The sequence below is a fragment of the Pseudonaja textilis genome, chromosome 3, assembly GCF_049901715.1.
Source record: "Pseudonaja textilis isolate UNSWEBS1 chromosome 3, rPseTex1.2, whole genome shotgun sequence".
Lineage (NCBI taxonomy): Eukaryota > Metazoa > Chordata > Lepidosauria > Squamata > Elapidae > Pseudonaja > Pseudonaja textilis.
Genome location: NC_141992.1, coordinates 195,175,722 through 195,189,075, shown reverse-complemented (window position 1 = coordinate 195,189,075; position 13,354 = coordinate 195,175,722). Strand labels below are relative to the sequence as shown.

General features: G+C 43.2%; 1 protein-coding gene across 2 annotated transcripts in view; it reads right to left on the bottom strand.

Moving 5' to 3' along the window:
- The window catches only part of DENND3 (DENN domain containing 3), a 58,552-nt gene that overhangs the window by 34,664 nt on the left and 10,534 nt on the right, over positions 1–13,354 (bottom strand). Inside the window, exons 3-8 of one of the 2 annotated variants that reach the window (XM_087931763.1) lie at positions 10,265–10,380; positions 9,330–9,466; positions 6,157–6,268; positions 4,409–4,528; positions 2,476–2,694; positions 269–390 (exon numbers count right to left, since the gene is read on the bottom strand). In XM_087931763.1, coding sequence (XP_087787889.1) covers positions 269–390; positions 2,476–2,694; positions 4,409–4,528; positions 6,157–6,268; positions 9,330–9,466; positions 10,265–10,380 — 826 coding nt within the window. Of the gene's footprint in view, positions 1–268; positions 391–2,475; positions 2,695–4,408; positions 4,529–5,342; positions 5,447–6,156; positions 6,269–9,329; positions 9,467–10,264; positions 10,381–13,354 lie in introns of those variants that run through there. The other variant, XM_087931764.1, reaches the window with a different exon arrangement.

Genomic DNA, 13,354 nt, shown 5'->3' with positions numbered 1-13,354 from the left:
ATAAATTGACACCCTCCTCTTTGTGGCAGCCCCTCAAATACTGAAAGACTGCTATCGTGTCCTTCTTTTCTCTAGACTAGCCAAACCCAAATCCTGCAACTGTTCTTCATATGTTTTAGTCTCCAGGCCTTTGATCATTTTAACCAGCCAGGGGTGGGATTTGTCAGTTCACCAAACCAGCCCACTGCTGAATCCAGCCATATCTTTTGTTCTGACTTTTTAGAGCCTTATTCATGGAAGCAAGCAAAATAATCTTGATTATTCTTACCGTGTTATAAAAACCCTGGCTGCTTCTGCTGGGACATCTGGAATGTCGGTTTCCTCTTCAGAGGACTTGGATTGAGCGATATCGCCAGAATCGATGTTGATTAGAATTAAGTCGTCGGCTTCCTGATTGTTACAAAAAATCAGGAAGGTTGATAGTTACAAATAAAAGTTAACAATCCATTATGGTAGATGTCACCCTTGGCAGACTAAGAACAGAAACAATTTTAATGGTTCAACTCCTACCTTCAAAACAACACTATAGGGCACTGCACACCAGAACTGGACACAAGGACAGTTTTTCCCCCGAAAGCCATCACTCTGCTAAACAAACAATTCCCTCAACACTAACTATTTACAAAGTCTGCACTACTATTACTGTTAATCTTCTCATCACTCCTTATCATCCATCCTCTCCCACTTGTGACTGTATGACTGTAACTTTGTGTCTTGTATCCTTACGATTTATACGGACTCTTTCCTAGTATGACTTGATTGCTTATTTGTACCCTATGACTTTTATTAAGTGTTGTACCTGAAGATTCTTGACTCTTGACGAATGTATCTTTTCTTTTATGTATACAGAGAACATTTGCACCAAGACAAATTCCTTGTGTGTCCAATCACACTTGGCCAATAAAAAATAATTCTAATTCTAGATGGATGGATGGATGGATGGATGGATGGATGGATGGATGGATGGATGGATAGATAGATAGATAGATAGATAGATAGATAGATAGATAGATAGATAGATAGATAGATAGACAGACAGACAGACAGACAGACAGATAGATAGAGTTATAGTTGGCAGATAGATGGATAAATGATGCATTAGATAGATGGACAGAGAGAGAGAGACAGAAAGATACATAGATAGATGGCAGATAGATGGATAAATGATATATTAGATAATGGATAGACAGATAGACAGAAAGGTACAGAGATAGATGGCAGATAGATGGATAGATTTGATTGCTTATTGTACCCTATGACTATTATTAAGTATTGAACCTGATGACTCTTGACCAATGTATCGTTTCTTTTATGTACACTGAGAGCATTTGCACCAAGTCAAATTTCTTGTGTGTCCAATCACACTTGGCCAATAAAGAATTCTATCTATCTATCTATCTATCTATCTATCTATCTATCTATCTATCTATCTATCTATCTATCTATCTATATCTTGTCTATGGAGATTCTCAGTCATTCTCAAGTCATAGTTGCCCCAAAGATGCTTTTCCAAAAGGCAACAGGATTTATTTTTTTATTTATTCTTTTTTTACTTTGAAAATGTTTCACTTCTCATCCAAGAACTGAAGTCAGAACTTCAGTCGAAAAGCGTTTTGAATGAAAAGCAAAACCTTTTCAAAGAAAAAAAGAAAGCCCCAGTTGCCTTTGGACTAATTTTGGTTTCTCCTCTCCCCTCCATTCAATTGTGTCCTATTCTCAGAAACTGCCTGGACAAAAATCAAATTAAAACAACAACAACGGTACACCACTTTTTCTAGAATAGAATAGAATAGAATAGAATAGAATAGAATAGAATAGAATAGAATAGAATAGAATAGAATAGAATAGAATTCTTTATTGGCCAAGTGTGATTAGACGCACAAGGAATTTGTCTTCGTGCAAAGGCTCTCAGTATACATAATTTTTTTCCCCTAAGACATTAATTTAAAAAACATGTTTCTGTCAAGCTCCTGTAACATGTACACCGCAGGATATTGGATAGTGCATTTTAAAAATCTAAATGTATCCTGTAATAGACAAGCTGATAAAATGCGGTTAAGAGACTTCCTGAATATGTAGCAATAGCAAATAATATTTTTATCAACCGGATAAACAAATGCAAGTTGGTTACTGCTTTCTCTGAAGCTTGCACAAAGATAAAAGTGAAGTTTGAGACCCAGTTTGGTATAGTGGGAGTTCTAATTCTGCCTTATGCTGGGTGACTTTGGGTCAATCATCAGGGGATGGTGAGTTCTAGTCCTGCCTGAGGCATGAAAGTTGGCTGGTGACACTGGACCAATTCCTCTCTCTCAGCCCAATCCAACAATCCCAAGGTTGCTGATGTAGGGAATGCACAAGAAAGAAGGATGTTAGGTATGTTCGCTGCCTTGACTTGCATATAAATTAATAAAGATGAGATTTAAAAAAAAAACACAAATAAATAAGTTGTGGATCTAGAAATAATTCCTGACCAACCTTGCAAACTTCCTCGAAGTGGTCGATGTGACAGCCCATCAGGAAGGAGGTGGGTGCCATGACAAAATCCAACATCTGATGGGAGAGGATTGGTACAAACGTGTGTTGCCACTGAATAGGATGGATGTACAACATGAAGCATTCGGATACAAGAGTCAGCAAAGCCCAGTCCGAGCAGAAGAAGACAATTTTCCGTTCAGTTAAAATACAAGTAAGTATCTGGAAAGAAAGGAAAACCCAACAGATCACCCTAACTTTTATACGTATATAAAACTGCATCATTCTTAGTAATTTTTAAACATTTTGGGATTTCAAATGTGTTGTATCATTATCCAATCAATTAATCAATCTGAATAGAGCAGGAAGGGACCTTAGAGGTCTTCTAGTCCAACCTCTTCCTTAAACAGGAGACCGTACACCAGGGGTGTCCAACCTTGGCAACTTTAAGACTTGTGGACTTCAACTCCCAGAATTCCTCAGCCAGCAAAGCTGAGGAATTCTGGGAGTTGAAGTCCACAAGTCTTAAAGTTGCCAAGGTTGGACACCCCTGCCGTACACCATTTCAGATAAGTGACTGTCCAGTCTCTTCTTAAAAACCTCCAGTGACGGAGCACCTACAGGCCAGCTGTTGCACTGGTTAATTCTCCTCACTGTTAGGAAGCTTCCGGTCAACTTCCAGATTTACTTCTTCCCTTGACCAGTTTCCATCCATCGTTTCTTGTCCCGCCTTCTGGGGCTTTGGGAAATAAATTGAACCCCCCACTCTTCTTTGTGGTAGCCCCTCAAATACTGGAACACTCTCATGCCCCCGCCCCACACCCCCTGGCCATCCAAATCCGCAACCGGGGCCTTATCATCTTAAGTTTTCTGCCTTTTTTTTTCCCAAAGTCTCAACATCTTTTTTTGGTAATGAGGTGATCAAAACTGGACGCAGTATTCCAGGTGTGGCCTTACTAAGGCTTTATAAAGCGGTGCTAATACTTCCGCGTGATATTGATTCTATGCCTCTGTTTCTACAGCCAAGGATTGTATCGGCTGTTTTGGCTGCCGCCTCACACTGCCATTAATTCCTCACCGTTAATAACTCCACCATAGGTCAACTGGCGCCGGAAAACTCAAACTTGTTTGCCGATAAACAGAACAGGCACATTTTAACAGGCGGAAAGCAATTTCTGTCCAAACTATTTTTCCTGCCCAGCATTTTTAAAAAGATGCAGGTAGTTCTTGATTTACAACTGTAATGGAGCCTGCCCATTAGGGTTGTAATCAGGGATGGGGTTTGGATCGGTTCGAGCAAACTGGATGTTAAATTTACATCTGGTTCGCTGAACCGGTAGTTAAACCGACCAGCCTGCCCTACTCACCCCATCCCACCCCTCACAGGAGTCTCCACATGGCCCATTTTGGATGCAGGTAAGTGCAGGTTCTGTGTGGAGGCTCTGGGAGGGCGAAAACGGCCCTCTTGGAAGTTCCGGAAGCCCAGAAGCGGATCTGTTTCTGGCTTCTGGACGGCCTCCGGAGTTCGGGAGAAGCTGTTTTTGCCCTCCCAGAGGCCCAAGGGAAGCCTCCGGACTCTGGGAAAGGTGAAAAACAGCCCTCCTGGAAATTCTGGTAGGCCACGCCCACCAATAGCCATATGCCCACCCAGCAACCGGACAAAGAACCGGTTGTTGGGATTTTTGAATCCGACCCCTGGTTGTAGTTCGTGACAATTTGTAAAGCAGGTCACCCAGAGGACAAATCTGATTTCACAATCTTTGTGGCGGTGGTCATTCAGCGAATCGGTTGTCTGCTAGAGGCCATTCTGGGATCTGAAGTCCACCAATCTTAAAACTTCTGAAGTTGAAAAAAGACCGGGATGAGGGAATTCCCTGCCAATTTGGCAGAAGTTTGATGGAGGAAATTTCAGTCCGTTTAATAGCAACCCCTTTACCTGTAAAATCTGTTCCGGCTTGAAGCAAAGGAAGGGAAGATGTAGATCCAAATCAATAAGAGGGCTGTCGGGATCTTCCTGAGATGGAAACACGACTTGGAGAGGCTTCATATTGAATAGCTAGAAGAACAGAGGGGAATATCCCGTTTTTGTGGGTTTCATCACCACAAACAGCAGAAGGCGATTACAATTCGTTTTCTAAAGAGAATCGGAGTGGAAGAGGCAATGTAGGATACCCCAACACGTCCCCCCCGGGTCACTACTGGATCACGGCTAATTCACAACCAGGCTGTGCAAGTGGTGGTCTGAAACACATGGGTGCACACTCAATTTACTCACTTGCATGGCCCGGCTTCTTTCCTCCTTCAAAGTCTTTGTAACGTATCAGTGGATTACGTCACGTTGCATATAGCAGAGGTGTCAAACTCGATTTCATTGAGGGACACATCAGGTTTGTGTTAGACCTTGGGGGTGGGAGGGGGCGTGGCCAGCTCAAATGTCACTCATCGAGGCTCCGTTTTCGGCCATGACAGACTCCTGCAGACTTCTCCCAGCAAACAAGACGCACCGGGAGGGTCCACAAGCAGCCCTCCCGGGCTCCGTTTTCAGCCGCAACAGCCTCCTGCAGCCCTCTGCTACCAAAAATGGAGCTCAGGGAAGCGAACGTGGCCCGCCCGGGTTTCCTTTTGGGCTGCCATGGCCTCCTGCAGCTCTTTGCCAACAAAAACAAAGCTCACAGAGGCTGCATGTGTCCTGCCCAGGCTGTTTTTGTTGGCAGAGAAACCATGGGCCAGTCCTTTGGTTATTTCCAGGGCCGGCCCATGGGCCGGAAATAAGCACCCCATCAGTTGGATCCGGCCCGCGGGCATTGGTTTTATACCCCTGGTATATATAGTTTTCCGGTAGTATATCTAAGAATCCTGTGCATACTTACACTGTGATTCCGTTTTCTCTTTTGGTGTGAGCAACACTACACAGAGCACAGAAATGGTGTCAGGGGGACTAGGTTAAAGAAAGCAGAAACGTGAGATCCGGAAAAGGGGGGAAAAAAGAGCTCAAATCCCTCTTGCCAAAAGTGGCTTCGGACAGAAGATGAAGAAGGAAATCCTAGGAAGGCAGAAAGAGCAAAGGAGAAAGTTTAGCGACAGGAAAATCAAGGCAGTCCTCCGTTTTGACTGTGAATCCCCCAATATGCATCAAGAAAAGAATAAGCTGTGAATTCTGAATAGAATAGAATAGAATAGAATAGAATAGAATAGAATAGAATAGAATAGAATAGGATTCTTTATTGGCCAAGTGTGATTGGACACACAAGAAATTTGTCTTGGTGCAAATGCTCTCAGTGTACATAAAAGAAAAGACACATTTGTCATTTGCAGTGGGAAAATGATAAAAGGGTGTGTGAGAATGACTTTGAGGGGTGAAGGGAAGAGATCAGATAAAAGGATGTGTAGCCCTCAGCTGCTTAACAGCCAGAGATAGGAACCTAAAAAAAGACCCACCCTAATAAATCAGGCAGATAAAAGCTTATGTGGGAGATCTGTACTTTCAGATTTACAAGATTCTGTTAATGTAACCCTGCAATAAAGTAAATTTAGCTCATCTTGTCCGTGTTTCCTGTTCGGCATCGGGAAGGAAATCCTCATTGTTCTCTTCTCAAATGCTTTTGCTTTTAAAAAGTACTTAATAATTCTTGTTTGCACTAAAGCACAGGAAATTATAAAGTATAGTATATTTTAAGTATTTACCAGATGAAGCTGCCCAGGAGGAGAACTGGGTATCAGGGATAACTTCGCTGCAAATTCTTTTATGTGTTCCTCGATCTCTGAATCTTTGTAAGGCTTAAGACTTAGCAACAAACTGCAAAATAACAACAACAACAATAATAATAATAATAGCAGCAAAGAGTAGGAAGTTGCTTGAGAAGAATTCTCGTGCCTTTCAACATTTGTTTCTTCTGCAAAAAATGTACCATCTTATTGTTCTTTAACTTAATGCAATTCTGATCTTTTCCTACCCAAGTACGGATCTTAAGTTTTAAAGCAATTAAGCCTGCAGAACAATTCATGCAAATGTAATCTAGTTTTTGCAGCTCCGCTCCTGCCAGCTTATTACTATATGAAATTAAAAGTCTAGCCAGTAGGACATAAAATTCAGCACATTCGCTTCAAAAATTTAGAAGCTGTGAATTTATAATAGGAGGGCTCTGTCCTCAACTGTTATCAAAATCTCTAAGAAACTACTTAGCAGTGGTGTCAGGATTCCAAGCAATATCCCCATCGCAAGCAGAACTCCAAGGCAAGTGGGTTCCTCAAAGAACAGGTTTTATTGGATATATCATACTGGCACAAACTGGTGAAAACCGATTCTAAAGATTGCAGTTTTCATCCAATTAAAAGTTATTCCCCCTTTCCCAATCAATCAATCACATGGTCCAATCAGGATGCTGTGCAGTTGCTTGGAAACTTGACTCCTCCTCTTTTCAGCCACCTGTGGGGATGTCCTTGGTTCTCAGGGGAAACTATTTTGCTTTGGCTACAAAACCCAGCTATCTCTATTCTCCCCCACCCCATCGCTCAGCTCCAGTATGGCAACACTGAAGCCTCCACGATGGACTCGGTCAGGCCAGCTTCAGAGTTGACAGGTGATACTAACGAGAAAAGAGCACTGGACCAAGAGCCACTGGCGTACACTTGTTAGGTACGCAATTGCACAACCAACCCTGTGTCCCTCTAACTGCAATACAATCCACCCCTCATGTTGAAATCCCTACTAGAATCTCATGTAATACAGAGAGTCCTCAATTTACAACCTGTCATGCCTCTGTCGGAGCCTGAATCTGCAGGGAAAGATGAGCTGGAAGTGGAGTCAACGGTGATCGAGGGGGCAGCTTCGTTGGCTTCGGAGGAAAATGGGGAAGAGCAGGCCCAGTCAGGCCATGACCTTTGAGGATTAGGATGGCTTGTAGGCAGGGAGGAAGGAGGGCAGGGTGACCAAGAAAGGCTAAGCAGTGAACATGAGAAGCAGAGTTCGGGTGATGAGCAAGGACCACCCCCTCCTGATCCTCGAGCATGGAGAGTGGAAAGAAGGTGAGAACAGCGCAGACTGACCCGACTACTCAGGAGGAGGGCGCCCCGCCTCTCTGCACAAGGCGCACCTGGGGACTGTGACTTAAGGAGACGTTGTAGGGAGAGGCATTTGGCGGGAACAAACACTAAATTCCTGGAGTGTTGACTGCTGATGTTTGAACTTTCCTGGATTCCTTCTTGGTTTTGGGATTCTTGTCTTGCCTGCTGGATTTTCTTGCCTGCAGCCGTGGTGGCTCAGAGTGTTGAGCTGGACTATTTGCTGCCAGAGGCTGCGTAAAGGGGTGTGTGTATGTGTCATCTCTTGGCTCTGGGGCTTGCCAGAAATGTGGGAATATTTGGGGGAAATTTGGAGCAATAAAGGGGTGGGTTTGAACTGCTAGATGGCTGTGTTGCCTCTGAGCCGTGCCCCGGCTCATCGCGCAACCATTCATTTAGCAACTGTTCAAAGTTACAACAACACTGAAAAAAAGCGATCGACAACCAGTCCATACATACACTTATGACTTGTTGCAGCATCCCCAGAGTCACATGATAACTATTCGGGCACTTGGCAAGTGGCATGAAGTTATGAGGGTTGCGGTGTCCCAGTGTCAAATAATTGCTGTTTGTGACTTTCTCACTGGCTTCTGGCAAACAAAGTCCGCGAGAAAGCTGGATTCACTTAACGACTTCCTGATTCACTGAACCACTGCAGCCATTTGCCTAAAAACCATGGCAAAGGGCTCGTAAAATTAACAATGACTCACTTAGGAACCTGCCTTGCTTAGCAATGGAAATTCGGGTGGCAATTGTGGTTGTAAGTCGAGGACCACCTGTATTTGGTGAATTGTTAGGGGAAACATTATCCAGTGGGAATCAACACTGTTTCTCAGGGAAGGAATCGAACGTGGAAAACTGGAATCATAATCAGAGAGGAAAGTTCACATCCATGCTGAATTATCACTGTATTAATTAGCCTGTCTGTGTTAAGCTTTCTTCGACTTCCTCCTCTCAGCAGGTTTTTGACAAATTTCTTGTACAGGTAGTCCTTGACTTATGACCACAATGGAGCCCAAAATTTCTGTGGTTAAGTGGGTTTTGCCCAAGGGTGGGATTTTACTGGTTCGGACCGGTTCGGTTAACCGGACGTTAAAATTACAGCTGCTTCGCCAAACCGGTATTTCAACTGATTGGCTGGCTCCGCCCCTTCCACCCTGCCCCTCCCCAAAGTCCCCACGCGGCCCATTTTCGATGGACGTAAGTGCAGGGTCTGCGCAGAGGGTCTGGGAGGGGGGAAAAAACGGGCCTTCTGGAAGTCCGGAAACAGGCCCATTTCGAGATTCCAGAGGGCCTCCAGAGCCCGGAAGAGGCCATTTTTGCCCTCCCAGAGGCCTAGGGGGAGGGCTCTGGACCGAAAATGGCCTCCCCTGGATCTCTGGAAGCTGAAAATAGGAAGTTCTGGTAGGCCCCACCCACTATGGCCCCGCCCATCCAGCAAATGGGCAGCAAACTGGTTGCTGGGATTTTTGAATCCCACCCCTGGTTTTGCGCCTTTTTACAACCTTTCTTGCAAGAGTTGTTAAGTGAACCATTCACAGTTGATACGCTAGTAACACGGTTGGTTAAGCCTGGCGGACTTCAACGCCCAGAATTCCCCAGCAAATCAAAGCTGAATTCTGGGCGTTGAAGTCCGCTAGGCTTAAAGCAGCCAAGGTTGGAGACCCCTGCACTAAATGAACTGCTGTAAGTCGAGGACTATCTCTAACTGCTAACAAAATTGTGGCTCTATCCCAGCAGTATTATTTGTCCTCCCAAAGGGGGAAAAAAAAAGGCACCCAAATATTTATCCTTACCAAGACAAACAGTCCTTCAGGGCGTTGAAATATGGGTACCTGGATATGACACAAACAGCAAATGGTACGAAGTACGAATCAGCTCTGGAGCTTTGAAGGTTATCCCAATGTGCCTGCCCGTTGTAAAGGCGTCCCTCCTAAAGAAAGAAAAAACACACAACTGCTTGCAAAGGGGTTGTCTTTCAGGGACGGGGGACGTCATTCACATACACACAAAGTGCTCTGACCCAGGCTTCGTCAAACTTAATCAAAACACAAACTGAATTTAAAAGTAAAACCTTTTTTTTAATGCAACGCTGGGAATTACTCGCATTCCCAGCCAAAACTCATTAGACACAAATATCTCCAAATAAGAGCACGCTTTTTCAGTGCTGTCGAATGCTACCAAGAAACAGAAGTCCAGTTAAGGCTAACATAAAGCAACCCAAAAACCCAGAAAAAAAAAATGATCAGAGTACAGAACTTCACGAAGGACTCGGAGATTACTGAACTGCTTTGCTTCCTGCAAAGCTCTTCGGCATTGAGGACTGACTTTTATCCTTTATGGGAGGGGCAATTATCTCCCAGCTTTACTCCTGAGTCGCCCGTTCGCTTCCCAGCTGCCTTTTATCTTCTTGAAGGAGGGGCCATTACCTTGCAGCCTTACTCCCAAGTCGCCCATGCTGTTGCAGCTGCTCTTTCCTGTGAGCAATCCTGCGCGCACCCGCTCTTGGCACAGGCTCCTCAGAAACCTCCTCATCGCTGCTGCCAGCCCCCAGAATCTCTGAAGGCAGCAGTCCACTCCCTAATGGCCCCTCATCTGAGTCCTCGCTCTCCTCAGCCGTCCGCACCTGCTGCCGGCTAACCACAACAGTCAATACATTCTGAAATTAATAAATGATCCAGCTCTGGAATAGCTTCCTTAAGGTCAAAATCATTTTTTTAAAAAAACATACTTGCATAGGCTGGTAATACTGGGCCACAACTCCATACGTTCGGTTTCCAAAGACATCTGTGAAAACGAGGAAGTGAAAATGGTTCTCCCTCGATTCTCCCGTGATATAAAATCCTCCTGTAAAAAATAAAAAAAAAATAAAAATAAAAGCATTGCAGAAAAAGAGCACGGGTCTCCCAAAATACGGCATCAGTCAAAGGACCATAATTCACATATTTATAAACCCCTGAACATTAGCAGGGCTCATAAAAAAACCATCCCTTTTGAACTATAGGTAGTCCTCAACTTACAATCACCACTGACCCCGATGTTTATGTTGGTAAGTGAAACAGATGCGAAGTGAGTTTTGCCTTATTTTACGACCCCTCTTGCCACAGTTGTTTAAGTCAATCGCTACATAGGTTAAGTGTCAGCCTTGCTGGGTACTTGAGGATTTGCACTGAAAAAACCACTGTACGCACAATTAAGGGTTGTAGCAATCAAGGTTTATTTCTTCAGTCACTCTCACAATAGTCCCAAAAGGCAACACGGGAGTAATTCCAAGTGGAGCCACTGCCTCTCAGCACTTATTATAGCTGCTTGTCGACCCCACCCGGCTAACCTACATCCGCCTGCTCTTCCAATGCCTCTACTCACCCCTAACCTAGCCCTTCACCTCTAACTCCTCACCACCCCAGGAAGAACGAAACAGTCAATATACACAGCAAAACTGTATATGAAAACACCCCAGCCAACCCTGTAGATATCACAGCGCTCGGAAACCTCCGCATCCCGCTGATCACTCCAAACGCTGCTAAGCTACAAACAGCTGACGCTCTTTCCAGCGTTCTGGAGCAGCTGCGGCTTGGGTTAGTCCATGGGCGACGCCTAGGCAGAAGAGGCGGGCATCGCTTCCCCAGCGAAGGAGGTGCCCTGAGTAAGGAGCACTCCATGGGCGACACCAGGAGCGAAGAAGCAGGCATCGCTCCCCCCGTTGTCAGAGAACGAAGAGAGAGGCAACGAAGGAGGCTTTCTCCAGTGTCGGGCTGCCAAGACTCCGTGAGCCCGACGTTAAGTTAATAACCCGGTTGTTAAGTGAAACTGATTTCCCCATTGACTTTGCTCACCAGATCACAACTATTTATCCGTTTGTCTGTCTGTCTGTGTGTCCATCTATCTAATATATCATTTATCCATCTATCTGCCCACTATCTCTATCTATCTATCTACCTACCTACCTACCTACCTATCTATCTATCTAGAATTAGAATTATTTTTATTGGCCAAGTGTGATTGGACACACAAGGGATTTGTCTTGGTGCAAATGCAAGTGTACATAAGAGAAAAGATACATTTGTCAAGTATCATAAGGTACAACACTTAATAATAGTCATAGGGTACAATAAGCAATCAAATCTATCTATCTATACATCTATCTGCCATCTATCTATGTATCTTTCTGTCTGTCTATGTTCGTCCATCCGTCCATCTGTCCTCTCTCAACGTTCATCTGCCAATATGCTTCTTCAAACGTCTTGACTATCAGAGGTCATGTTGACAATGACTTGGGATTATATATACAGGTCATCTTCAACTTAAGACTGCAATTGAGCCCAACATTTGTGTTGCTAAGTGAGACATTCATGGAGTGAGTCTTACAACCTTTCTTGCTACAGGTTAAGTGAATCACTGCAATTAAGTCACACGGTTGTTAAGGTAATCTAGCTTCCACGTGGATTTTGCTCGTCAGAAGGTCGCAAACGGGGATTGCGTGACCTCGGGACGCTGCAACCGTCATAAATATGAACCAGTTGCCACGTGTCTGAACTTTGATCACGTGACCATAGGGATGCTGCAATGGTTGTAAGTGTGAAAAACGGTCGTAAGTCACATTTTTCAGTGCCGTTGTAACTTCGAACAGTCATTAAATGAATAGTTGTAAGTCGAAGACTACCTGGAAGATACTGGGTTATTATTTTTTTCCAATTTTTTTAAAAATTTCAAACAACAAACATAAACAAACATTGAACAAACAACATTAAATAAAATCTTCTTTCCATTGTACAGTGTGTTGGGTTGGTACATATCACTTGTGCACAATATCAACAGTCGTTCCATCTTATTTTAAGTTACAGTTCATATCATATATAACTACTATCCATTTAATATATTATCAAATTATCAGACTGTTATTTATCTCATTTTTTCGAGCAGAATTCAACTATTATAAAGCCTAATTTATAATATTCATTTCCATGTAATCAAGCATATCATATTATAGCAATCACTTATATCCTTATATTAGTTTACTGTAACTGTTACATTATATTTCTGTTATATTTCTCTATTTTCTTATCTAACCACGAATAGAATAAATCCCATATTTTATAATATTCTTTTTCTTCTTGCTCTCTAATATCAAATGCCAATCAACTCATTTGTGCACATTTCATTATTTTCTTTATCACTTCCTCCTTTATTGGAGCTTTTTCATTTTTCCAGTTTTGTGCAAATGCTATTCTAGCTGCTATCAAAATATTAACAATCAAATATAACAATTCTTTACTGTATCCTTCAGGCAAGATACCCAACACAAATATCTCAAGTTTCAAATCTATATGCTGTTTTTGTCATTTTTTCCAACCGTGTACAAATTTTAGACCGGTGAAGATACTGGATTATTATTGACTAAACCCAGCAATTTATTCATCTGTTTATTTATACCATGTCTAGACCACTCCGTTCTCAATGGATTCCAAGTGAAGAAACAACAACTGAAACTATCCGCAACTGAAGCCAACAATAAGAATAACATCGCTGTTGAAAAGGACCCCCCAAAATTGCAAATATTCCGCTTGGGCCAATGCACAATGACATAAATCCACTTTAATTTGTTAGGAGAAGCCAGGAAATCCTACCTATCTCACACCGCCTGTAAAAAAAGGAAGTAAGGTTCTCTGAGGACACCCTTTTGTGACTACAAAGAAGAGGGCACAGAAGGGGGGGGCTGATATATTCGTTCATGCGTTCGTTCGTTCATTCATTTCAATAAAGGAGAATCTTTGTAGCTCAAGGTTGAAATGGAAGGCCTCTCTCTGAGCTTCCTTGTTTT